Source organism: Dermacentor albipictus, chromosome 6 (assembly GCF_038994185.2).
Source record: "Dermacentor albipictus isolate Rhodes 1998 colony chromosome 6, USDA_Dalb.pri_finalv2, whole genome shotgun sequence".
NCBI classification, from domain to species: domain Eukaryota; kingdom Metazoa; phylum Arthropoda; class Arachnida; order Ixodida; family Ixodidae; genus Dermacentor; species Dermacentor albipictus.
The window spans coordinates 84,054,267-84,081,950 of record NC_091826.1 but is presented as its reverse complement, the minus strand read 5'-3'; the positions used below and the strand labels follow the sequence as shown (position 1 = coordinate 84,081,950).

The following is a 27,684-nucleotide window of genomic DNA, read 5'->3' as shown; positions in this document are numbered from 1 at the left end:
CCCTGTGAGGGATTGACAGTACTTCAAAATAAAATAAATAAAATAAAATTTCAACCTAGGCGTGAGTGTTCGCGATTGGTGCATAAATATTGTTACATCCCTTGTTCTTTCGGCCTGTAGTCCAACGTCATCTCATCTAGCATCCGTACGTTTATTCTGGTCTCAACGCACAAGATACTTGCTAAGTACCCGCCACTCATGAAGCTCCGAAAGATGCGCTGCTCGTGTAACACAAAGTGATGCGTCATATTGCTACCTACGGCCCACCTGACACCACCCAGCCACGGACGCTCGCTGGACAGAAGTTGGAAAATTCGTGCCATGAAATGGTACACAAGGTTCAATTCGCCGTTATTCGTCCGGCCTCCAGCGATTGGTCTTCACCACTTTACCTTGTTCTAAAGAAGGCCAGGGGCAACCGGTGATATTGTGGGGATTACTGAGCTTTAGCTTTAAATGCTGTCTCTACTGCGCATCAATATTCCCTTCCACACAAGCATGACTTCGGCGCGCGACTCACAGGAACCAAAATAGACAGCGAGATTGATTTGATTAGCGCGTACCACCAAATTCCTGTCGAACCGTGCGACATTAGGAGGACAGCAATGAATACTCCGTTTCGCCTATCTTAGTTTGTCCGTATGCCTAACGTCTTGAAGAAGGCAAACTTTTCAAAAGTTCATGGACGAGGCTAGGCGCGGACTCTCGGTCATTTTCGTCTACGTCGACGACATTCTCATTGAAAGTCGCACAGACGAAGAGCACAAAGAGCAAGCTAAGGCCAAGTTAAAGAACATTCAATTAACATATAATTAAGACAATCTAAGCCACGACCTTTAGCGGGAGTCCGACCCACGACCTTCAGTGTTAATGCAGTTTTATAATAATTAGGGCACTCCAGACACTCCAACACATGCCCATTGGTTGTAGCCGAATCCACGTCCTTTGGTGTTTCTATAGTAAAATCAATTCCATCACTGTCACTGTCAATTGGCAATTAGAAACTCTAATAAGCGACCTATGGTGGTAGTCGAGTCCTCGACCTTTGGTGAGAGTCGAATCCACAACATTCGGTCCTAATATAAGCGAAGTAAATAAGGTAGAGTTAATTAGGATAGGAATAATTAAAGGAAAACACGTAATCACAAGTAAAGACGCATTGAAACGATGATCTCGATTAATATTGAATGCCTCCTCAGCGCGCAGGCTTTCCCCTTCATCCTCTATAGCACATGCCAAAACACTGTCAACTTTTTCTCAACTTTCCTCAAACACTACCAGAATCTCTCTTTTGCTGTAAATGGAACATCGGTTACGTTGTCTGCTCTCTAAACCACACGGATCTCTTTCTGTCTCCTAAGGTGACACCTAAGATTTTTGGTTTCGTTACTTTCTGCGGGGTCCTTCACCTGCTCTCAAGCTTTTTGTTAGCCTCAAAGTGTGAGCCCCATATGTTAGCATCATATGTTAGCACCGGTGGAGACATTGTACACGTTTCTTTTCAACAATAACGACAGTGGTAAGCATTTAGACAGGATTTGATAATGCCTGCCAACGCACTCCAAACAATGTTTATTCTTCGCTAAATTTCTTCTGATCAGTCTACCGTCTGTAAATATGCCAGATAAATCTACTCCTGTACAGGCATTACAAACGGCGTGGCGATCGCAACTTCTTGCTCCCTTGCCAGTCTATTCAACATTACTTTTGCCTTCTGCGTATTATTCTTCAACCACACTTTTACACCTTCGTTCATGTACTCAATGGTATAAATGTAATTTGCCCAGCTGTTGCCGATGTTGGACAATACCATTAATCCCATTGAGTAGCGTTCGATACGACGTGGGTAGCGGCATGCATTTGTTGGTTAGCCATCATAGAATGGCATCTGTTATAGTGAAGCAAAACAAGAACACAGGAAGAAGCGGCAGAGGGGCACCAGTGCTTGTGTTCGTCTGTCATTTCGTTTTGTGTTCAAGTTTCACTGCACTATACCACATACCATCCCAAGACAGCATTGGAGAGATTGTGCCTCCTTGCCTGGCCCTTCTTCATCAGTAACTTTCAACATTTTTTGTGCAGAAGCCCAGTAGCTGTGGATCTTTTCAGATATTTCCCAAGATATTCACGTATGCCTCGTGTACACCTTCATTACGTGATGCGAATATTAGTGCTTGTATCTCAACTTATAAAAATTCCTTTTCATAATCTAAGGAAGCCATGTAGAGAGGTTGATTATACTCTGCAGATTTGTCACTTACCTGATTGACGACACCGATCCGATGCGTTATCCCTCGCGCAAGCCAGCCTGTTCTCTCGCTTGATTGAAGTGCTGTCCTGATTTTATTGGAAATTTTCCTTGTGAATATTTCATACAACACAGAAAGCAAGCTCAGGGGCCAATATCTCACCGAATATTTAACGTCTCCACTCTTATGGATTTTCATTATGTTGGAATACTTCCTGCTATCTGGTGCAGTAGAAGTCGTGAGGCATTGCGTATACATAGCCGAAAGCTTTTCAAATATTGTAACGCACAATTGAGTGATGGTACTTTAATCGCTTTACCTTGGGCGAACTTGTGCCCGACACACAGCTAAACAAGAGCTTCACAGGAGCGTTCGCAGTCTTTTCGCAAGAGACCCGCACGTCTTCTTCTTCGCTCGTGTCCCGCGCTCATCACACGCTGCTCCGATTGCGCGTGCCTTGCGAGCCCGTGTTGCCCGCTTCACTGCCGCTATCTTTCGCAGGTAGCAGTAAACAACTGCACGAACGCAGGAGGCGGCTGGCGCGCGTAATTCGAAATCATCTTGTGTCATTGTCCCCCTTCCAAGAGTGCATCGTCCCGATGCTCATACAGAGGGCGGTGATTTCTAGGCTGTCATGATTTCGCAACGCTTGTAGGCGGAAGCAGTTATTGCCTGTCGTAGTACGGTTTCATTCTGACGACGTGGACGATTTCTGTGCGATGCCGCTGTCGTGATGAGGTTACTTGACCTTCTGGAGCAACTTCGTAGTTCAGCGGACTAATTCGGCGAATTATCCTATACGGGCCGAAGTAACGACGAAGAAGCTTCTCGGATAGGCCGCGCATCCGTACGGGAGTCCACACCCATACTTTGTCTCCAGGTGCATACTGGACGTCTCTTCGTCGCACGTTGTATCGGTCCGCGTCGGTTTGCTGTTGCTGCTGGATGCGGTGTCGCGCCAACTGCCGTGCTTCTTCAGCTCTTTGTGTGAAGTCGCTGACGTCATTGTCATTTTCGGAGGTCTCATCTACTGGTAGCATTGCATCTAAGGTTGTGGTGACGGTCCGGCCAAAAACGAGTTGGAAAGGTGTCATTTGAGTCGTCTCTTGCACAGCGGTATTGTACGCGAACGTTGCGTACGGTAGTATCCTGTCCCATGTTCGGTGCTCCATGTCCACGTATATTGACAGCATATCAGTCAGCGTTCTGTTGAGTCGCTCAGTCAGTCCATTTGTCTGCGGATGATATGGCGTGGTTTTGCGGTGACTGGTGTGCGTCAATTTCATAATGGACTGTGTCAAGCGGGCAGTAAATATGGTTCCTCGGTCCGTGATGAGAACTTTAGGAGCGCCATGCCGCAGTACTATGTTAGTGACGAAAAAATCAGCGACTTCACTGGCCGTTCCCTTGACAAGAGACCCTGTCTCGGCATATCGAGTTAGGTAGTCAGTTGCAACTACGACCCAACGCTTTCCTGATGACGATGTGGGAAAGGGGCCAAGTAAGTCCATTCCCACTTGTGCGAATGGAGTTTCCGGTGGCTGTATCGGTTGTAGGAGACCTGCTGGCTTGAATGGTGGTATTTTACGTCTTTGACAGTCCCGGCAGGTTCTTACGTAGTGCTGCACAGAATTCAATAACTTTGGCCAGTAATACTTCATGCGGATGCGTGCGAATGTTCTGCTCACTCCTAAATGTCCTGCTGCTGGCTCGTCATGGCATGCTTCCAATATCTCGAGTCGTAACTTTGAAGGTACGACGAGCAGAAATGTCTCTGCACTATGTTCGAAATTTCGTTTGTACAGGACATTATTTCTCAGGACGAACGACGACAAGCTGCGGACAAAAGCTCGTGGAATGTCGACAGGATGTCCTTCTAGGTAATCAATGAGCAGGCGTAACTCCACGTCGGATCGCTGATGCTGAGCCATTTGTGATGATGTTACAGCTCCTAGGAAAGGGCAATCCTGTTCATTTTCCCTAAGCGTAGATTCGGTGTATTCAATCGGGGCACGGGACAAGCAATCTGCATCACTGTGCTTGTGACCGGACTTGTATACGACCGTTATATCGTATTCCTGCAGCCGTAGACTCCACCTTGCCAGCCGTCCAGATGGGTCTTTGAGATTCGCCAGCCAGCACAATGAATGATGGTCGCTGATAGCTCGGAATGGTCGGCCATATAAGTATGGTCTAAACTTGCTGATGGCCCATATCACCGCGAGGCATTCTTTTTCTGTCGCTGAGTAGTTCACCTCAGCCTTCGAAAGTGTTCGACTGGCGTACGCAATGACTCGTTCCTCTCCGTTTTGCCACTGAATGAGGACGGCACCGAGACCTAAATTGCTTGCGTCTGTGTGAATATCAGTGTCGGCTTCCTCGTCGAAATGAGCGAGAACTGGGTGGTTCTGAAGACGCTTTCGGAGCTCATTGAAAGCATTCTCCTGCTCATTCAACCAGACGAAAGGCGCGTCTTCCTTTGTTAGCCGCGTTAGTGGTTCGGCGATCCTTGAAAAATTTTTCACAAAGCGTCTGTAGTAGGCGCAAAGTCCTAAGAATCGCCCAACAGCCTTTTTGTCGGTTGGTTTCGGAAATTTCTCCACTGCCGCAGTCTTCTCAGGGTCCGGGCGAATGCCTTCTGAACTGACGACATGGCCGAGGAAAAGAAGCTCGCGAAAGCCAAAATGACATTTCTGCGGTTTTATCGTCAGACCTGCTGACCTAATCGCTTCCATCACAGCCCGCAGACGTTCTACATGCTGCTCGAAGGTGGTAGAAAAAAACCACGACATCGTCAAGATAAACGAGACAGGTTTGCCATTTCAGACCGGTGAGCACAGTGTCCATCATCCGCTGAAATGTGGCAGGTGCGGAACAAAGGCCGAATGGGAGCACTTTGAACTCATACAGACCGTCTGGCGTCACAAACGCCGTCTTTTCACGATCTCGTTCGTCCACTTCTATCTGCCAGTAGCCGCTTTTGAGGTCCAGGGAGGAAAAGAATTTGGCATCTCGTAGTCTATCTAGAGTGTCATCGATTCTTGGAAGTGGGTACACATCCCGCTTTGTGACGGCGTTCAGCTTTCGGTAATCAATGCAGAAGCGCAAGGTTTGATCCTTTTTCTTTACAAGTACCACAGGCGACGCCCACGGACTTGCCGACGGCTGAATTACGTCGTCTTCAAGCATTTCCTTAACTTGACTTCCGATGGCTTCCCTCTCTTTTGGTGACACTCGGTAGGGATGCTGGCAAATAGGCCTCACTGATTCGTCAACAATTATCCGATGTTTGGCAATAGATGTCCGCCGGACTTTGGATGACACTGAAAAACATTCGCCAAATTCTCTTACGAGGGTCTCTATTTGCTCCTTCTGTCTGGGCGATAGGCCTGGTTCGATGTCGATGGCTGCGAGGACAGAATCCACATCTTGAAAATTCGGTGGTGAAGACTCCGGAATGCTGAGATCTGTAACTTGGACGAAGTTATTAAGGGTGGCAACAACGGTTCCCTTCGCGACATGTTGCACCTCATTCCCAAAATTAGTGAGGAAAACGTTGGCACATCCGCCACGCAGCTGAACAAGGCCTCTTGCCATGCAGATCCCCTTTTCGAGTAGGAGACTGGTGTTGCTGTCTGCAATTCCTTCGTAGTCGCTGAACGCGTCGCTTCTGACTGTGACGGCTACGCTGGATCTCGGAGGAAGCATCACGTCGTCATCGGCAATGTAAAGGGCGTCGAATTTTTCTTCAGTGTTGAATGCTGCGACAGCGTGCTTGGTTGAGAAGGAAACACATGATTCCCGCAAGTTGATTATAGCGCCATTATCCTGCAAGAAGTCCATGCCAATAATCAAGTCTCTTGAGCACTCGGGAAGTACGATTAAGCTGGCGACGTACGTGAAGCCTCGAATTCCTATTCTAGCCGTACACTTGCCCGTCGGGTCGATGAGGTGTCCTCCTGCTGTGCGAACTTGTGGCCCTTTCCAAGGAGTCAGCACTTTCTTCAGTTTCCTGGCGAGCTCACTACTTACTACCGAGTAATCTGCACCTGTATCCACTAATGCGTCTACTTCGTAACCGTCAACAAACACACGTAAATCGGAAGCAACGTCACTCTTACGGCACTGGTTTCTGAGTCCCTCTTCGTCGCTCGGAGTCATCGATGGAGGTTCTTCTCTTTTCGCGTCGGCAGCGACCTTACCTCCCGAGGTCGCTGGCTCTAGTTTTCCCGACGCGGGCTCTGTGAACGGCGTCTTTGAGAGCTTGAAGACGGGTGGGGGCTCGGTGACCGATGCCTCAACGGCGCTGTTGACCGAGGTTGGTGTTGCTGGTAGGCGTATGGGGAGCTTTGACGAGTGGACAGGTACTCTTCGATTTCCAAGGGACGCTCACCATTTCGAGGGCAAGGTGCGTTCACCGGAAAACCGCGAAGCCCTGCCTGACGATAGTGGCACATTCTGTACAGGTGGCCAGCCTCACCGCAATGGTAGCAGAGGGGTATTCGGTCAGGAGTGCGCCATACATCGGCCTTCCTGAATCTTCTCTCAGGTGGCGGCAGCGTAGTACGAGGCATCGAGCTATTCATAGCGGAAGTGGCTGCGACGTCAGCACGTCCGGGAGTTTGCCTCAGCACATCGGCATATGAGAGGGTCGGCTGGCGCAGGAGTGGCGCTTGGGGCTGCGCACTAAGCTGTGGTTCCCGGACCACCTGTCTGACTTCTTCGCGAACGAGGTCTGCCAGCGAAGAGGGCGTTGGAACGTTCTGGTCAAGCCGTAGCCTCTGAAGCTCTTCTCGCACTACGGATCGCACGAGCTCTCGCATGACCTCCACGCTGTTTCCGAAGACGGCCGGAAATGCGCCCACAGAGGTGATGTTCATCTCCCGGTTGTACATCCTTGATCGCTGTTGCAACGTGCTTTCCATAGTCGTCGCCTCTGAACGAAACTCAGCGACGGTGCGCGGCGGGCTCCGAACCAACCCTGTGAACAGTTCCTGTTTTACGCCCCGCATTAGATGGCGTAGTTTCTTGTCCTCGCTCATGTTCGGATCCGCTCGGCGGAATAGGCGGGACATGTCTTCTACATACATGGCCACGCTTTCGTTGTTACGCTGGTTTCTAGCTTGCAGGGCAGCTTCGGCCCTCTCCCTGCGGTCGGTACTCGGATAGGTTGCCAGCAACTCCCGTCGAAAAGCATCCCACGACACAAATGTCGCTTCGTGGTTTTCGAACCATGTTCGTGCGCTGTCCTCCAATGCGAAGTAAACGTTTCGTAGCTTGCGCTCTCCGCTCCATCCATTGAACTCGGCCACGCGCTCAAAGCGTTCCAGCCAGTCCTCTGCGTCTTCAAATGTGTCGCCGTGGAAAGGCTCTGGCGTCATTGGCGAGTTGACTACGATATGAGTTGGCGTGGTTTGAGTGGTCATCTCGATAGCGTTTCCGCTAGCAGATGCTGAAGCACCGATAGAATCCGGCAAAGAGGAGAACTCAGGGGGCTCACCACGTAGGCGACGACTGCTGCGTTGGTGAACAGGAGTCAATTCGATGGGTCCAAGTTGCCGTGAGTCCAGGCTCCTTTCCCTGACTTGAGAAGGGCTTGAAATCATACCCCGCACCTCCACCAGATTTGTAACGCACAATTGAGTGATGGTACTTTAATCGCTTTACCTTGGGCGAACTTGTGCCCGACACACAGCTAAACAAGAGCTTCACAGGAGCGTTCGCAGTCTTTTCGCAAGAGACCCGCACGTCTTCTTCTTCGCTCGTGTCCCGCGCTCATGACACGCTGCTCCGATTGCGCGTGCCTTGCGAGCCCGTGTTGCCCGCTTCACTGCCGCTATCTTTCGCAGGTAGCAGTAAACAACTGCACGAACGCAGGAGGCGGCTGGCGCGCGTAATTCGAAATCATCTTGTGTCAATATTATCGTTCCTTTATCTTTGACTAACTGTATTGATGTTTTTTCTCCGATCGCGTTTTCCCGAGGCCATGTTTTGCAAAGCCTTTCTAAGTTAATCGCTAGTTATAGAAGGAGCCTTTGTATTCTTTTCCACGCTACATCAAATGAAAGCATGGCTGTTCTAAATGATGTACTGGTCAGCTTTAGTTTCTGCTGCTGCTTTTACTGTATCATCAAAATTGCTGATGACAACTCCCTGCTTTTCTTTCATTGCATACAGCTTGTTTTTTCCTACGCAAAACTTTTTCTCACTGATTTCATGCTGCGGCCATTTTTACTGTTTAAATTTTCCCAATTTATAGTTTTAATATCCCTTTATTTCTTCTTGATCAGTTTTGACAGTTCAGAAAATTCTGTATGATAGCAGAGTTCGACACTCATGCATTATCGTTTCTCAGGTCCTTTGTTACTAGCCCTGGTGCCTTACCTCTCACTTCAGTTCTTGCTTATGAAAGTGGCCATTTTTACTGCTTCAATTTGCCCAATTTGTAATTTGAATATCCCTTTATTTCTTATTGATCAGTTTTAACAGTTCAGAAAATTCTCCATGATATGCTGCGTTCGACACTTTCATGCATTATCGTTTCTCAGGTCCTTTGTTACTAGTCCTGCTGCCTTACCTCCCACTTCAGTTGCTGCTTAGGAAAGCAGACAAGTTACGGTTTCATTCACTACCTTCATGTTAACTTCATCTTCCTGCTCTAAACCTCCATACCGTTCGCGAGCACCAGGCTGTATACATCTGCTCTTGCCCTTACTGTGTCTAAGTTGGCCGTTTCTTTTTGACTAATTTGTTCTGATTGTCTCTTCAAATTGATAACGCGTATACCTCATCAACCTATAGTCACTGCGATTTACCTTGCCAAAAACTTCTACAACCGGAATTATGCTGGAATCGGCACAGTGTATGAAATCTTTTTCATACCCTGTTTCTCCATGAGGGCTTTTTGATGACCACTTCTTGTGAGTGATTGCAGAACGAGGGTACTCATTATACGGAGCTAATTGCTTTCCGAAAATACTGCTGTAAATTCTGCTGTAAATAGAATCTATGCTGTAGTTGCCAATTTCTTGTTTGGCAGCCTTCATTTTGCCCACTTTCGTATTGAAGTCCTGCTTGACTACAGTACACTGAGTTTGCACCTTTCTCATTGCTAATCGAGTGTAACCTTTTATGGTGTCCCAGTGTAACCACACTGAGACACCATAAATTTGTCTCAACTGGAATAAAGAGAACTTGATCGGATTAAAATCCGGGGTGCCGCAGTGCTCTGTATTGGGACCAATTTTATTCCTGCTATACCTCCAGATCAGAAACATTAAATTTATACCAAGACTATTTGCGGATTGTTGCATAATTTATAGGTGAATAATCATCTCGTCCGATACTGACACTTCGCACTCTGAGCTGGCGAAGATTGCCGGTTGCTCTGAACAGTGGGCAAATGGAAATAAATATTTCGGAAACTAAGACCATAGCTTTCTTCAGACCTAGTAACCACAGGGTTACCCATTGCTCGACGAACGCCACTAGTATTGCACATGCACACACAATAAAATACTTAGGAATCCACTATTCTGCAAACGTTTCATGGAATCCATATATCGAAGTGATTACTAGTAGCGCGTGTAAAGCTATATTAGGTGAAACCGCTCGGCAAACAGGTGCACTAACTTACCAGCCTACGCGACAGTGGTTCGTTCAGAACTGGAGTACGCGCCCTTTATTTCGAATGCGTATCACTCATTCCTGATAAACAAGCCCAAGGCGGTCCAAAACAAAGCAGCCCACCCATCGAATCTTTCCGCGCCTTGATCATCCCTTTAAAGTGCAGGCCGTTCTTACGCACATAAACTTCTTGAGTCATTCACTCCTCTTTTTCGTGATATATCACTGGAATATGTTACCAAATCAAATCGTATTATGATGATTTCTTACGAAAACTAACACACTATTTTAGCGAACTCACGTCTTGCTTATTCGTTCAAAGCATCAGTGTGTTCTCGTGCTTACTTTTTTTTCCCTCACCATATTTTGATGTTCCTCGTGAAAATGGCTTTGTTGCAGGTTAGCACCGAGTTCCTTGTACTGCATCAATTTTTTTCTGGTTGGTTCTTCCTTTATTATTACATGCAGTATCTGCTGGTATGTTTGCCTATTTTACCAAGCATTGTCCTTGTATGAAGTAACCAAGTAGCGTTAATTTTGACTAACAGGTTTTTAACAGGTTTATTGTTTTCCCATTTTTACGTTTGTGTTATTGTTTTTATTTTAACAAGCATTGTCTGTTTAAATACGTGTTATGTAACTATCACTGATTTACTCTAACACCTCTATGCAATTCCCGTATGTTCTTTTAGTATATTGGAATAAGAAAATTCGCCGAGTCTATGAAGGTAATCCTCCTAAGTGAATGCGAGCACAAAGGTATTGGGGGGGCAGAGCTACCCCAAAAAACTACACCCCCCCCCCCCTTGCAGTACATAGCTCCACCGATAGTGTTACGAGTGAGTGTACAGATAACTTCCGTAACATAGTAGACATATCGGAGAGTTACAATCCCGATGAAGTTGATCTCCGCAAACGTGGCGCAATGCTTTGTCCCACGAACAGCGTTGTAAATGAGCATGAACAACACAAAGATATTCTCCACAAGGAACATGAACTCCACAGCGCCTTCAAGACTCGTACGCATCAAGGAATTATATTTAGATAAGCCAGACATGGGAAAACAGGATATAGACTCTCTTATACCACCTAGCACGTGAACAATGATAGCCGAATCGTGCCCAGGCACTAAGATACACATAAATCTAATCTCAAAGTAAATTCTACAGTCGACGCATCATTTCCGCAAGCGCAAAATTAGTCCGTCGCTCAGCACGAAATTCCTAAAACCCTCCAGAAACAATGGACGTTGTAATAAAACCAGTAGATAAAAGCGGCCGTATCTTGATCTGGCCAATAGAAAACTATCAAATGAGGCCTTGGACAAATAATTTATCACGCCCATTACGGAAAACTCGACATTAACCCAACGTTGGTATACAACAACCTAGTGCAAAGTACAATAGCGTAGCTCCCCTCCCAGGAACTAATCACCCAGTCTGAATATCGCTTCATGACGCCAGATAACAAAGAAGCCGGCCGCTTTCCCCTTCTTCCTCAAATATGCAAGGTTCGCATAGAAGTACTTGCAGCAGAAATTCCAAGCAAGACTGTAGTGTCTAGTAACAACACACATACCGTGTCACAATCTAAATTCTTAAATCACAATCTGCCAGACATCCTGACCAATCCGCAATCTCTTGTATAAGATACGCTCCTCATCTTTCGAAATATTGACTCGATTAACGTCAATCAAGTCCCCTCCGACCACGCTATTATAATAACCCTAGGTCTTTCTGCTTTTAACACTAACAAGCCCATGCGTCACGGAATTGAAGTCGTGTCGAATTTTCTCGTAGTCAATCCTGAAGCATTCGCTCCTGATGTTTGCTGTTACGTTTTGAGTGACTCCTCACGCTCAACTATTTCCAGTTCTATACTATTCGCTACCTACAAGGTTTCGGCCCATGCTTATGAACACCATTCGCTCCCACGTATGCCAAAATTGTCAGGGGACAGTTTGAAGTAAACGTGACAAAATAATGCTATATAATACCCCACAAACACCTGCGACACACTTCTGACATATTGATACAAGGCCGAAAAATACTTCAACAACTCGCGCAGGTTCGTGCGCACCCCTCCCCCCGCCCCTCAAGAGGACAACGGCGCATTGGAAGAAAAGACGAAATAATGGCACGTATTTTTGCCGCACGCGCTGGCATCGCAGGTTGCCGTTGTCGGCGTCTGCAAGAAGACGAGTTGACACGACGCTCGAGAGAGAAGGCCTTCCTGATCTCCAATTTAGAACGCGGCAGTGCTTATTTACCCCCAGGGCACAAGTTAGCCCACGATAAATAGTTGCATCTGGACTCCCTTAATTCTCCGTTACAATATCATTAATATGGGAACATGCCACAAACGCGCTAACCTACCTAATTGGCCATTAATTACTGACACTTGATTTCACGAAGTGATGACCACGCTCGAATTACTTCGTTAAATCTGGAACTTCGTAAATTTGAGAAAAAATTTCTTCGGTCCTTCGAAATCTAAAATTCAATGTAGCGACACGAAAAAGCTACCGCGATATTTTCGTGTGATCTGTCTCATAAACCATGACATTACGAAAGTAACCACCGCCGCCTCTATCGAGGTGCTATTGAATCGGCTGTTCTGTTCAAGGGCGTGGCGTGCGGCCTCGTCAAAATAGAGCGAGGCATGTGAACATGGCGCCTAGATGTTTTAACGCGATAGTTTTAGAGTGCACGCTGGGAGGAGCCGTCTGTGTCAAGATGAGAAAAAATGACAACATATTTACGTAGCTGTTTTAGGAAAGAGTTCGTTAATTGAGTTCGGCCAAGTTAGTAGGGTGCATTATAACATTAAACCCTAAGGGTACTTGCCAGGGAAAGGAAATTTCTCCGTTATATCGGGAACTTAGTAAAAGAGGGTTTCGTAAGAAGGGGTTTTCACTGTAAGCGATTTCACCTGGGTATTATTTTTACAGATCACCACTTTCCTATTCGAGTCAACTTCCCCAACAGGGCATTTTACATAGAAAAGGGAACACTGAGAATGACACCTTCCCGGAAGCCCACGGATATCCAGCAGTACGCCAGTGATCACCCTTGACACTGTGATCCAGGAATTTGTTTCCGACAAGCGAAATAAATGAGACAAATCTGTAGTGAAGACTACGATTGTATCCATAACTTAAATTACTTTCGAATAATGCAAGCGGAAAGAATTTATCCCCTAATTCCTCTCGGCTGGCTGAGGAAGTCGCACGAATATTACCGAGGGAGAAGCAATTACCTTTGAAAGAACCTATACCATAATCTCGCAGATCTCAGAATCTTAATAACAAGATATCCTCACGCCCTCCCAAACATAAACACCTTATGAAAATACCACTAAATATTATCAAGTAACAAGCGTCTGAGAAAAGCGTTCCAGGATGAACCAAGGGTTATCTGTCGCTTCAACAGAAGCTACAAAGACATGCTAGTGCATGCAAAAATCAGTCAACATTATTCCCCCGTAATCAAATCTTGTTCTCGCCTCAAGCGCAAAACGTCCAAGCACCTTCAAAAAACCACAAATAGTTACACACACGAAGTTAAAACCAACATGTACAATTTCGGATGCGATTTATATGTTTTAGTGTTCCTTCTTTCAGAAGCACTGTATCGGTGAAACGGGACAACCGAGGAACAATAGGTAAAACAGACATCGTGCGGAAGCAGATAAAAAGCTCCGCAAAACCATCCCCGAGCATTTCAACGAACCAGGTCAAAACGTCTTTATGTATGCTTCTGTATTCTGTATGTGCCAGTAACTCCACGTACTACTGTAAAAATTACGTTCTGCATGAGGCTGAAAACACTTCAATAAGCTCATTCATAAATACCTCATTCATAAGTTCACAAATAGGCATCAGATAGATAGACGGAAAGATTTATTTCTCTCAAAACAAAGTACAGAAATGAGAGAGCACACAAGGGAATAAGCTGCCAAATGCACCTTGAGGACCCCCTATGCCCCACGAAGCAGCAGTATGGTGAAACAACGGCTATGTGATAGTTTGCAAACTATACACAACTGAAGAATTCGAATTAGCGAAAGCATTCTCAATACCCATAATTACATCATTGTAATTTTACCCATAATATATTGCATATTTGTAATTTTACACAATTAGCGCAATTACACAATTTCGTGCTGATTCCCGTTACAAAATCCTAACCCCAACGCAGACAGTAATACAGATAAATATAACTTATTCAAGTCCCTTAGAATGCATTGTCAAACAGTTACGCAGGTGAGCTATTCGGTGGAAAGTTCAGAAGGATTTATGGATTCCATAAAGGTTTGTGTAGAAAAAAACATAACAGAAAAACGGTTATCTTCGGGCAGATTTAAATACTTCGGCAGATCGTACGGTAAAGACTGTGCGGTAATTGGTGTGACTTAACGGTAGTGTCGATGCTGTACAGTCACGTACTTTATATGTAGGTTCATGACGTACTAGGTGAAACATTGTTACCATAAGCCTATTGTTTCTTGCTACAGCAGTTTTGTAAATGCTAAGCAGTCTGAACACATACAAGCTAGTTATTCTCACAAGATTGAAATGCCTGAAAAATTGTCTGGTATGAGCATTCGACGGTACATTAGCTGTCAGTCTTATTGCACGCTTTTGTGCAATAAGAAGGCGCTTTTTATTGTGCCGTTTCATCGTGCACCAAGCTGTGTCACAGTAAGTAATCACTGGCGCTATAAATGAAGGATAAATGAGGAGTTTAAACTGTGTAGGAAGGGTTAACCAAGGTTTGCACACCACGCCATTTAACCTGTTCATTTTAGCACGAATATATTCAAGTTGTAGGTCCCAATTGAGCATCTGAAAGAATACAACACAGATATTATACTGGTCACGATATCAATCTTGTCATTACCTAATAATAGTTCGATATTACCACTTACTGCTTTATTTTTTGTCCTGTATACCACAGCTTTTGTTTTAGAAAGGGAGCTCAGAATCTGTTCACGATGCTAAATTTTAAAATATAGGAGAGAGCACCTATTTTTTTGTTATGGGGTTGACAATCATTCTGTTTTTTTCCCATGAGCACCATTTTTCTATCGCTGCATTTATTCTTTTCTTTCAGACAGACGATCTTCACTGAGGTCCAGCAGATCAAATAATCACCTGCCCCCTTCGTCCAGGCCCCTTACACGAAAAGATGATCTTATAGAGATGCGTCAACCTCCTGACACACGTCTCTTCCTCACATTCCTCTGTCTACTTTCAGTAGCACAACGTTTTTGTCAATTTTACACCCTCTGACTAACATACCCTCTGTCGTTGCCTCGCCCACCCGCCTTAGCCTCTCTCCACTTCAGAAAAACCGTATCTACGTATACTGTGCAGAGGAGTGTGTATACCGCTTTGAAAAATGCAAGTGCTCTCATCGAAACCTTTCCTCTTGCTTTCACATTGATGTCGTTTTGCTCATCGTCTTGAATTTCCATTTCTTGCATTTGCCGTGTTTTCAATGAAGTGAAAGAAGACATTCAAGAAGAATCTAGGTGCCAAGCTCTTTCCCATTGACAGTAAAATGTGCTGCATGTGTTGGCACAGAAAGTTAAACCTCTGCAGAGCAAACATGATTCTTCTCTCAATAGCACTGTCGTGTCATGTTAGCCACTTCATCGGCCTTTCTCTCGGTGCAATACAATAACTGCGGTTATCTCTTCCAATAAAAAAAAAAGTGCATCCACGGTAATTTCTAGTATTGATTTCTGGCGTGAAGTAAGAATTGAAGAGAAAAGTCTATATTATATTTCTATTGAATATTTAAACGATAATCCCCGCCCTAAATATTTGACGGGGCTCAAAAAAGAAAAGGGCTCACAATGGGGTACACAAGGGAAATGAAGCAATGCGCTACAAACATTGTGTCCATTGTGAACACCATTAAAATGAGCCGTAACTCACTCATTATTCAACATGCGCATTTTAGAATTCTCTTTACAGATGTTCAGCGTACACTGCGACGTCATATCGTTATTCAGAGTCGAAAGCGGTTCTCTGTAAACTTCCGTCTCGACTGCTGTGCCCTAATTTTTTTCGGTATTAACACTGTCTTTGTGTGGTTTGCAGAAGGGTGGACTGTTGTAGGAGCTTCAACACGTAGAAAGCCCGTCCAGCAGTCCGTAAAGCCGACGCCGACCAAATCCGACTCTCTCCTAAAGGACATCCAGCCAGTGGCGCCGTTCCAAAGAGTCACGGCGAGTGCTTCATTCAAAGTCACGGAAAACTTGAAGCTTGCTGATGTTCCGCCGGGTGAAATCAAAGACCTTCGGGTTGTCACAGGGAGAATTGAGCCTGATGGAACACCTACTGTGAGCCTTGCCTGGACGTGGCCCGGAGCCCATATGAAACAAGGAACAGGTGAGTATTGTTACGAATGCGCATCTCATACTCGGCAAAAAAATTACGTCAGAATACTCAACAGGAGCAATATGGCTGCCAGAAATATTTTTATTGCAAAAATTATATGGGCCGTCCAAGCGTATTCTTGCCGTCAGTGTGGCCGTGATGTTCATCATAAAGTACAGGGGTGATAATACCATCGCCGCACGTCCTATGCTGTGTGTGCCAGTGTGATAACACGCCAGACAAGCCAACAATCGCAGCTCACTGTGGCACGCGCGAAGGAAAAAGCGGAGACCAAACGCGCCGTCTTCCGTCGCGTGAAAGAAAGGCCATGGGGGGTCAGGAGGGAGCGGCGTTTGCTCCGGCATCAAGTGCGCATTTCGCGACCGGACGCAAGAGGAACTGACGGTCATGAGCACATAAAAATTGGATTTAACCGCTCTTTCTGCGCACGCGTAAGGAGCACTGGTTGGGAGTAGGAAATGTGGGGACTTTCGGACCTTGAGATTTGTCTTCGCCTAGGTACTGCTAGGGAGAACACTGTGCTACGTTAATGCATAGCTGAGCTAACAGCACAGAATCGACATAATGCGTGGCGAGGAAGGTGTGTCAGAGGTGCGTTTGCCACGTTTCGTTTTTTGCGACGGTAGCATATTAAGTTCCGATAATCACGGAGGGATACATTGGAAAGTCAGGTGTCTCCCCAGATGACTTTAATGGCATTGTGCCAATGCATTGTTCGTTGTGACGTTGAGCGTACCGCACACTTAAGGAGATTGGCGGGGGAACGGAAACAGTTTATGAGTTTAACTGTATGTGAAAGTAAGAAAACTGAATGTCGCTAAGCGTTTTACTAGCCCCAGATAATTCTGACAGCTGTACCGCAACAGTCGCAAAGCATTAAGCCGCGCCGACGCTTCTATGAATTGGAACACATTTTTTATGATGTAAATGTGCGAAAAATGGACGTCGCCACGCAATGTTTCATATCTGTATATAGGCCATTGTCAAAACTGTACAGAAATACCGATCGGCTACGCGGTACATGTTCGTAACTTCTCTGAGGTGCGTGCGCGCTTGTATATAATTAAGGAGCGCGTACCGAATTCCCGTTACAGTCTTGTATACAGAGGGTGCTAGGTTGGCGACACAAGCGCTCACACCACCACAGCTTGATCCGATATACCTTTCAAAGCCTGCCAGTACATTTACTACATTTACAGTTTTTACTGTAACAGGAGACGAGACGGCGAGCTCCGCGAGTATCACTCTATATCCAGTGACAGTGGCCCCTTTACACTATTGGTATGCTGCACCACAATACATTAATTACGCTTGACCGCGTAGCATTGATGTGCTGCGACGAAGCTCACAGCATGGTATAGCACTCGAGCCTTCTCGGTGACTGCTGATGGAAAACACAAACACGTTCAATAGCTATTCATCGATCTTTACACCTGTTAGGATACCGTACGCCTGTGTCCGTTAGCAAAAGATTGATGAAACTCTGGGCACCTGCAGTGTGTAAAAAATAGGAAAGGTAGTTAACGCAGACGTTATGCTCCTGTAGGAAACGGCAATTCGGTGGTAACCCTGTGAAGCTGGATCCGCTCCTATGGAAACAGAGCCAGCTCATGAGTCCTAAAGCAGGAGCTGAAAGGAATACTCTAATGCTGGTATATACACCTCTTTATAGTTAGTCAGTGTCAAAGGCATTGCACTAAACTTTGAGACGATGTATTATTACGCAGCGCTTTTGTGGCGAATGGGAGAACAATAGCTGAGACCGATGGTTTCAGATGAGGCAGCACTGCCGTCACAAGTGTAGTGAAATTGTATTGATTATTTGTGTAACGTCAGTGCACTCACGTTCTTTAGCCTGACGTTTACTGGAGCTTACAGCTTTTGTAGGTGAAGGTGGTTCTTTACTGGAAACAAGGCTTGATTTATCAAATAAAGTTGCCATGTGGTAGTTTAGAAGCTTTCCTCTGGTCTTTGCATTTTTTAAATCTGGAATATCGGGCAGAATGCATGTGTGTCAGAGTTTGACCCCCATCAGATTAATGGTAGATTTCACCTCGAGGTAGCTTCCAAAACCACAGAATAATGGACATGAATTTCAAGTGAGCACTTTGAATTCAACTCTTTTTATGAGGCACTTGACTCCTCCGTCTGCACTATCTTGCCACTAGTGCATTCTCCAGCAGCTACTGTACTTGTTTCTGTGCACGTGCACATATCACACTTGTAGGGGCAGCAATTATGATATTTATGTACACAGGAAGAGCAGTTTTATTGAACTGTGGTGTTCTACATGCACCTATCTTCAAGCACACATATGTGTTTGCACATCGCCTGTGCCGATGGGAAGCCGCTGCAGCTGGTTAGCAATGTGTATGCACAAGACACCTGCTTCGTCCCTTTTGGAAGCCATCTACATAGCGCACAACGTGGCGAAGATGAAGGCCTCTAAAGCAATGTCTATGTGTGGGTTTTTATTTGCGTTTCACCTACTTTTGCTAAGAGAAATGCTGTCTTCTGGTAAGCCAGACCAGTGAACATTGCACGGCAGTGTCGGGCAACCTTTCACAATCTTCATCATAAAATTGTAAGAAACGTTCTGCTATGCATACATGCAATCAACAGGAACGCAAACTGGACAGGCTAAAGGCTGGCGGATTGTACAGCTCTACATAACATACCAGGCGACACTCAGAACAGGCAAGTCACATTGGTCATGGGACTTATAGCAGATAATATAGCAAACCAGATAGATATAGTTGTTACCTGTAGTATATTATGCGTGTATGTAAACTACTTTTGAAAAATATCTTTAGTCACTTTTTATGAAATGTACCTTGTCAGCACCTTCATAATCACTTAAATTGTTTGGTCTTCAAGTAAGAAAAGTGAACACTTTCTGCACAGTAACATTCATTCACATGAAATATGTAGTGGTCCTGACCTGTAGAATTGTAGACAATACCGAAGTTATTGAAGTATTTGAGCCTCATCTTCAAAAGATGGTAAAGTTAGGTAGGCACAAACGGGGCTGTGCCTCCCAAATAATACGGTATTTGCAAAAAACTTTCTTGATGGCCTAGTTCCTAAAAGGTATTTTAGAACGAAAACAGTGCAAACTTATTGGAAAAGGATAAGAGAGAGACACGGCACTGACTTATGAGTATATTATTTTGTGTGTGAGAAGATATACTCACGGAAACGACGTTGTTCAAGGCAGAGGCGACAAGCAAACATAATGTGAGGTCGAATATGGGGCAGGAGTGAAATGTCTAAACCAAGGCAGCCAGCTCACTTCGAAACAATAAACAGAACAAGAACATTAGGGAAGCTGCCATGCCCGTCATAAATGCAACCACTCAATGTTGAACTACTTTTTAAATATCCTGTTAGTTTCCGCTATATTGATTCTAAATGGGCAAATGCTTTCCCAGTCATTTATTAGAAAACACGCGTTCCACCAAAAGACAAAACCTACGATTGCTAGTAACTTTCTAGGTCTATGAAACAAGATAGCATCTGGTTCAGTCAGTATTGAAATAAGCTTCTAATCGCTCCCACCATAAAATAGTTCACTTTTTCACTTTGACCAAGCCAGTTATCCACTGGTATAATGTCAGGATTTGTTTATCATTTACCGCTGATGACATGCTGATCCTGGTGATAATGTAGCTAGAATGCCGTTACATCGTCATCATCATCAGCCTGGTTACGCCCACTGCAGGGCAAAGCCCTCTCCCATACTTCTCCAAGTACCCCTGTCGTGTACTAATTGTGGCCATGTTGTCCCTGCAAACTTCTTAATGTCATCCGCCCACCTAACTTTGTGCCGCCCCCTGCTACGCTTCCCTTTCCTTGGAATCCAGTCCGTAACCCTTAATGACCATCGGTTATCTTCCCTCTTCATTACATGTCCTGCCCGTGTCCAATTCTTTTTCATGATTTCAACTAAGATGTCATTTACCCGCGTTTGTTCCCTCACCCAATCGGCTCTTTCCTTATTCCTTAACGTTACACCCATCATTCTTCTTCCCATAGCTCGTTGCGTCGTTCTCAATTTAAGCAGAACCCTTTTCGTAAGACTCCAGGTTTCTGCTCCATACGTGAGTACTGGTATCGTAAACTGCTGTGCTCGTCCAAGACTGTTAAACATTACTTTAGTTTTCTGCAGGTTAATTATCAGACCCACCTTTCTGCTTTGCCTCTCCAGGTGAGTGAGCATGCTTTGCATGGTCTCGTGAGGTACTAAGCAAGGCAATATCTTCAGCGAATCGCAAGTTGCTAAGGTGTTCTCCATCAACTTTTATCCCCAATTGTTCCCACTCCAGGTCTCTGAATATCTCGTCTAAACACTCTGTGAATAGCATTGGAGAGATCATATCTCCCTGTCTGACGCCTTTCTTTATTGTTGGATTTGTTGGATTTTTGTTGGATTTTGTTGCTTTCTTTATGGAGGACTACGGTGGCTGTGGAGCCGCTATAGATATCTTTCAGTATTTTTACATACGGCTCGTCTACACCCTGATTCCGTAATGCCTCCATGACTGCTGAGGTTTCGACAGAATCAAACGCTTTGTCGTAATCAATGAAAGCTATATATAAGGGTTGGTTATATTGCGCACATTTCTCTATCACCTGATTGATAGTGTGAATATGATCTATTGTTGAGTAGCCTTTGCAGAATCCTGCCTGGTCCTTTGCTTGACAGAAGTCTAAGGTGGAATTCCACCAGGTGGAATTGCTCCATTCCTTTTCGCGTTTATTTTTGTCCCCTTTACAACTACACTTGGCATTACATTCCCGTAACCATCAACACCAAAATCACAGGAGCGACCAGAATGGTTCTTAGAAATCACAGTGTGGCCGTATGCAACTTTAGCCCCCTCCATCAAAAAAATGAAACTGGCCTACGCTCCAGTAAGGAGGGTACGCCCACAGTGATCGCGACCGGGTTTTCGCATTTGATATGGTTCAATCACTTCTCTCTCGTATTTCGTGTCTCCCCTACCAACAATACCAACCAGCCCACCTACTAAATCATACGTTTCATGTTAGTTTAGGGAGACATTGACACAGCGTCCCACCTGCCCGATATACACCCTACCACACGACAACGGTATGCGAGAGACAAGATTCGTACTACATTTCTCAAATTTAGTAGCATAGTGAGGAGCGGATATGCTCTTAGGGTTCCGATTTTAACGCGACCGCGTTAAAAGACCCCTCAGCAGGTCTAGCAATATTGAGCTGAGCATGCATACAATGGACGCTCACGATCGCTTCTGCAAAGAATTAAAACTATACGCGCCGCGGAAAGATCTGACATTGCAGGCTATACGCCACTCGCACTTCTCGCGGCCTAAGCGCTCCAAAAAGGAGAGGGGGGGGAGGGGGTATGACGGATATCAGCAAATGTCCTTACGTAGATGTATATGCTGTGACGCTGCTCCTAGGAACACCTCATACTTCGAGGATTATTCAAGGCAACATCTGTTTGTATAATCTGATGGCTCAATACACTACTTAATGTTCAGAGGAATAACAAAATACACAATCCGAGTGTTTGCGTGTTTTTGAGTTACTTGCTACTGCAGCAAGAGAGATATACTTCCCTTTCTTTTGCTCTTTCCCACGTCGTGCCAGTCGCGTGCGCCGGGAGCAAAACTTTCATCTTCCCTGTTCCAGCGCGGGATCATGATATGTGATTCGCTAGCGTCTGCCTCAGTGTTCGTCTATTAGTGTGTTGTCCTTCGATTTCAAGCTATTGTGCCTACAATAAGCGAGCTGAGATTTACTGGATAGACATTCCCTAAATCCGTGCTGCTGCTTGTAACGGAATAGATTCTCAGTGGCCCATTAGGCCACTTACAATCTAGGAGGCGCTCGAGTGCTTTCGACGGCAAGCTCGTCAATGATAATGGGTGATAGTTGCACTGCAAGGGTTGACTGACTAGATAACTGGGATGCTTTTCACCATTTTCTCATCGTGGAGTACGACACCGTGGCGATGTCTGCGCAAACAGGAAACAGTAATGTGCTTGGGATTGCTGCTGATGTGTCCACATGTGACAGATGAGAACGTAAGGGAATGTGCAGCGATAGATACACCATAACGTAACAACTTAGTTTCAACGAGTTCAATTTTTTTGGAACCGTTTCTTCAACACACACACACGCACATATATATATATATATATATATATATATATATATATATATATATATATATATATATATATATATAAATATATATATATATAGAATGATGTACAGAAGCGCCCTCTGGGAAATAAAGAACTCTGATGAATAACGAAACTAAATACAACATACTCCCTCCCGTATTTTAGTGATTAGTTGTTCGTAAGTATTAGTACGGAAAACCCCAAGGCATGCACACTGTACTTATTTACACATATTTACAAACTATGTACACAAACTCAGACCGCCAACTATTTGGTCTGATAGTCTTGGAGCCAGGCCGGTGGTCGGCGCTCTGGGGTCGGCCGCTTCGGACGTCGCACTGGCGAAGATGGCGACGGGCCCGTAGACGGCTGCTGCGGTATGCCAGGCGACCGCGCCTGCGCCCTGAAAGAAGGCGGCTGTAGCACGCCAGGCTGCAGCACATTGGGAGACTGCGGCTGCGGCGTGGCAGGCTGGCCTGGTTCCCAGGTGCCCCTCTCCGGAACCCTGGGAAGCTTGGAGGCATTGCTCGTACGGCCGTCTCCAAGTCGTAAAGAGCTGGTCCTCTATTATCGATCCCTTTAGTTGGTGCAGAAAAGGCGCAGTCACCCTTCAAACGATCGGACGGTTTTTTGATGCGGAGAAAATTGCCTACGGCTATCTTCGTCTTCTTGGTGGCTCTCCTTTTGTCCGTGTAGTGCTTGCTGCTCTGCTGTTTACGGCGAACCCTTTGATGAAGTCGCGCCAACTCCTTGACTGGGTCTTCCGCAAATGCTGATGCTGAGAAACCCAGGACATCCAGCCTGGTTCGGAGCATTCTACCATGCTGCAGAACTGCTGGAGCGACACCGGTGGTGGCGTGCGGAGTACAGCGGCAAATGGCAAGGTATTCTGTGACAGCTTGCCGGAGTGGTCCTCTTTGGAGGGGCGAGACGAATGAAAATTTTCAATGTGCGTTTGAAACGTTCTATTTGCCCATTGGCTTGGGGGTAGTATACCGAACAATGTGAAAGACTGACGCCTCTGGTTTGCAGGAAAGGGATGAGCTCACGCGAAGTGAACCTAGGTCCATTGTCACAAACTATCTCTTCTGGGTAGACCTCACGGGCAAGAACACTTGTTAAAAAGTCTGTCACGGTGCTCGTGGACACTTCTGTGCAAAAATACACCTCCGGCCATTTAGAATGGTAGTCAAGAAGCATTACAGCAAATCTACTGTTGTGAGCTGCATGCTCCAAAGGACCAACAATGCCTAGGCCAAGCTTCTGCAGCTCAGGCCATTCAACAGGTTTCGATGGTGTTGGTGATGTCTTGGCGGACTTATCTGACTCCAGGCAGATGTGGCAGTTTTTTACTGCCGTTACCACTTGATTATCTATTCGTGGCCACCAGAACCGCGCACGCAGTCGCGCCTTCACTCGCGTGATACTCGGATGTGTCTCGTGCGCGATGCCCATGATCTGAGCCATGAAGGAAGACGGAACAACGAAGCACTCTCCACGCAGTAGCAGGTTATCGACAACAGAAAATTCTTCCCGGACGGTGTAAAATGGTTTCGCCTCTCCTGTTATGGACTTCTCTAACGGCCAGTAACTCAGCATGAATGACTTAATCGTTTCCAGGCAACTGTCGTCGAGGGTGGCCTGCCTGAACGTCTTTCTCACGCAGACTGGCTGAATGAACGAGACAATTTCTTCTTCCTTAGCAATCTCTGCCTCCAAGGTAGGTGCTGGCAGCCGAGAAAGTACATCTGCTACAGTGTTTGTGGACCCCCTGCGGTAATGAACAGTGAAATTGTAGCAAAGCAGTCGTGCACTCCAGCGTGCGATTGGGAGTGGGCATCTTCCAAGTCCTTGTGACGACAGCAAGGACACCAGTGCCTCGTGGTCTGTTCGAATTGTGAAATGGCGACCGCAAAGGTACGTGTGCCATCGCTCGCATGCCCAAATACATGCAAAAGCTTCTCGTTCACCGACTGAATATTTTCTCTCCGCAGGCTACAGTGTACGAGATGCGAAAGCGACTGTGCGGAGCTCGTGGCCAGTTTGTTGCTGCAGGACTGCCCCCAGCCCACAGTCGGACACGTCGGTCGACACAATAACTGGCAGTGACGGATGGAACATCTGGAGGACTGTACTCGGACGAAATCATTTCCTTGACACTCCTGAAACTGCTGTCTGCTTCAGCAGACCAGATGAATGGCTCAATTTTGCGAACTAAGACTTTCATAGGCTCAACCACTTGTGCCAAGTGTGGAACAAACTTGGAGTAGTATTCTACGAGACTCAGGAAAGAATGAAGGGTGGCAACATCACTTGGCACTGGTGTGTTAACTATGGAGTCTACCTTCTCTGGAAGTTGCGAGATGCCACGTGCGGTGACCTTGCGCCCTAAAACGCAAGTTCTGGGACGTCGAAGAGGCATTTGTTCTTCAGTTTCAGACCTACGTTCTTGATCTTTTGCAACGCGGTCTTCAAGTTCGAAAGGTGGTCTTCTGCGGTCTTGCCAAAAATGATGACATCAGCAATGTAGAAAAAAACGCCAGGGCAGCGGTCAATGACTGTCGCCATCATCTTCTGAAATGCCGCTGGGGCAGAAGCCAGCCCAAACCAAACTCTTTTGAAACGGAAAAGGCCTTCATGAGTGAAGAAAGCTGTCAAATCCCTTCTGTCAGGGTGCAAGAGAACCTGGTGGTAAGCGGAAGCCAAGTCAAGTTTTGAGACGTGTGCAGCGTTTAGCAAAGCGTGAAGCAGCTCCTCTGTGTGGGGCAACGAGAAGTTGCCTGGAACAATAGCTTTGTTCGGCTCTCGAAGGTCTACACATATCCTGATGCTACCATCCTGCTTTTTAACAACAACAATGGGGGACACCGATTCAGAAGCATCGATGCGTTCGATGATGTCAAGGCTCAGCCACCTTGAAGTTCATTTGGTACTGGTGACCAGAGCGAATACGGCAGAAGGCGAAGCTTCGAAGTTACAGGCTGCACGTCTTCCCGCGTCTTGATGCGATGAGTGAACCCATTAGCAAGACCCAACTCGGGACTGAAAAGTGAACTGAACCTATGTGCTAAGGCTGGGGGAAGAGCTTTGTTATGGGGCTGCGTGCTTGACGGTATGGAAATGGAACAGGATAGCGGGTCAACAACAGTCGGTATCGGAGCAACGGACGTGTATAAGCACTTTAGAGCAGTACTCTCGATGCAAAGATCCAATGCTTTAATGCCGTCAAGACCGATCAGGCGAGTTCCTCGATGAAAAACATAAAAAATGTAGCGACGCAGTGCGGCCTTAAAACCGAACGTCTGCCTGGAAACAACATAGCACGGGAATCGGTCGTTGAGAGTAGTCAAACACAATAACATTTGGAGCAGAACGCTATGAAAATATCGACTGAATTCTTGCTCCGACAGGATTGGCACAGACGACCCTGAATCAACAAGGAATGTGAAAGTGACATCCGCGACTTGCACTTGAATATGAATTCCGCTACGCGCCGAACGTTGCACAGTCAAAAGTTGCTCAGCACTGCTAGATGACGAAACATCCTCATAAAATTCAAGTTCACGGACTCAGCCTTGCATTTCAGTTAGTTTGCGGTTGCAAACACTTTGAAAGTGGCCCTTGGGACCGCAAAACGAAGTCTTGCCATGTGCTGGGCACTGCGGAGCTGACGCGATGTGGTCCCGCAAGCCGCATCGGAAACAATGGCGAACCGGAGCGACTACTCTGTTCTCGGTTCCGCTCAGGGGGGCGTTCCGCTGCGGCGCACGTGAGCCGCCCACGCTCCTCGTTAAATTCTCCGTAAAGGTGGCTGCCGGTTGTGAATTCCTTTTAACGCGCGAGCGCTAAGGAGCTGGTGTCGCAGCAAAGTCGGTGTCGGCGGCGTTGGCCATGAGCGATAAAACCTGGGAGGCACTTGATGAATAGAAAACAACTTGCAGGATGTGGTGGGTGGGAATTGAACGAAGGTCTCCGGAGTGTGAAACGGAGACGCTACCACTCAGCCACGAGTTTGATGCTTCAAAGCGGTACAAAAGCGCCTCTAGTGAATGCAGGTTTGCCTTAGAAACGAGACGTAGAAAGTTGTACTGCGGTGTATATCGGTAATTATGAACACGTAACTTACAGAAGGCGCAGTTGCACGAGTAGCGAAGTGCGTTTCCGCTACATTTCTTCTGCGCTTTCCGCACACGCAGAGTCATCTTGCGGCAAACACAGAAGACCCCCTCCTCTCAATGTACGGCGTTGCCCCGACAGCTGGCGCGCCACGCGCGAATTGGGGCTGTGCGGGGACCGGTGCGAGGCCCGTCGCGGCCCGCACTGCCTCTCCCCTGACGACGCTTTGCCGTGCTCTCACAGGTTGCAGAATGAAGCGTCCTTCCTTTCTTTAGATCACTCTCTGTCCATCTCTCTCCCCGTGCCGATCACGACGTTTGGCTAGCGTACATCGTTTCCCCCTCCGAGACACCGAGTTCTTTGGTTCGTTCCGTTTGCTGAGGCGCACGTTTCATTGCCGCGCCGAACGCTGCGTTTCTCCACGCTCACCGCGTGATTGGTGGGTGCAAAGGCCGATGCGGGGCGCCTCGTAAATGATCGCTGTAGCATAGCGCATTGTCTTACACCCCTTGGCGGGTCGATGGGAACGCTGTCACATTCCACTCTTGAAGGCGAAGCTTAAGCGTCCTCCAATTTTTTTTTCGAAGAATGCGAGAATGGTTTACGACGCTGCCGCAATAAAATTGCTTCGACCGAAGCAGAAAGTTCCTTTAGCTTTTCAGCCGTCTGCTCACACTGAAGTGCTATTCGAACTGTATTCTCCCATGAAATTGTGGAGCCCTCGAGCAGTAACCGCTCACGTACGCGATCGGAAGCTACGCCGGCAACGAATTGATCCCGCAGAGCATCACCTTGCGAGGCAAATGAACAATGTGACGCTAGCTCCCGTAGATCGGAAACAATGCCATAAACGGACTCGCCTTTGTTTTGGCTGCGGTGGTGAAAGCGATGACGCTCGAGGATAACGTTACATGACGTCGCAAACTGGTGCCGTAATGCGGCGAGTGCCGAGTCGTATTCATCAGGAGGGACCACGACAGACTTGTCATCGGCGAGTGCTGCGGCACTTGGCTCTGCCGGTGCTAGGGCGCTGGCCCCTGCATGTAGCGTCTGATAAGTACGCTGGCCCTCCACCCCCGAACAATGCAAAAGAATAGCCTTGCGT

The 27,684-nt window shown here is 46.5% G+C and overlaps 1 protein-coding gene across 7 annotated transcripts in view; it reads left to right on the top strand.

The window, feature by feature from the left end:
• LOC139061257 (calcium-activated chloride channel regulator 1-like) overlaps positions 1 to 27,684 on the top strand; it is a 323,451-nt gene that overhangs the window by 252,925 nt on the left and 42,842 nt on the right. For all 7 annotated transcript variants that reach the window (XM_070540974.1, XM_070540969.1, XM_070540970.1 and 4 more), the window contains one exon: positions 15,985 to 16,275. In XM_070540974.1, the coding sequence (XP_070397075.1) occupies positions 15,985 to 16,275 (291 nt within the window). The remainder of the gene's footprint in view (positions 1 to 15,984; positions 16,276 to 27,684) is intronic.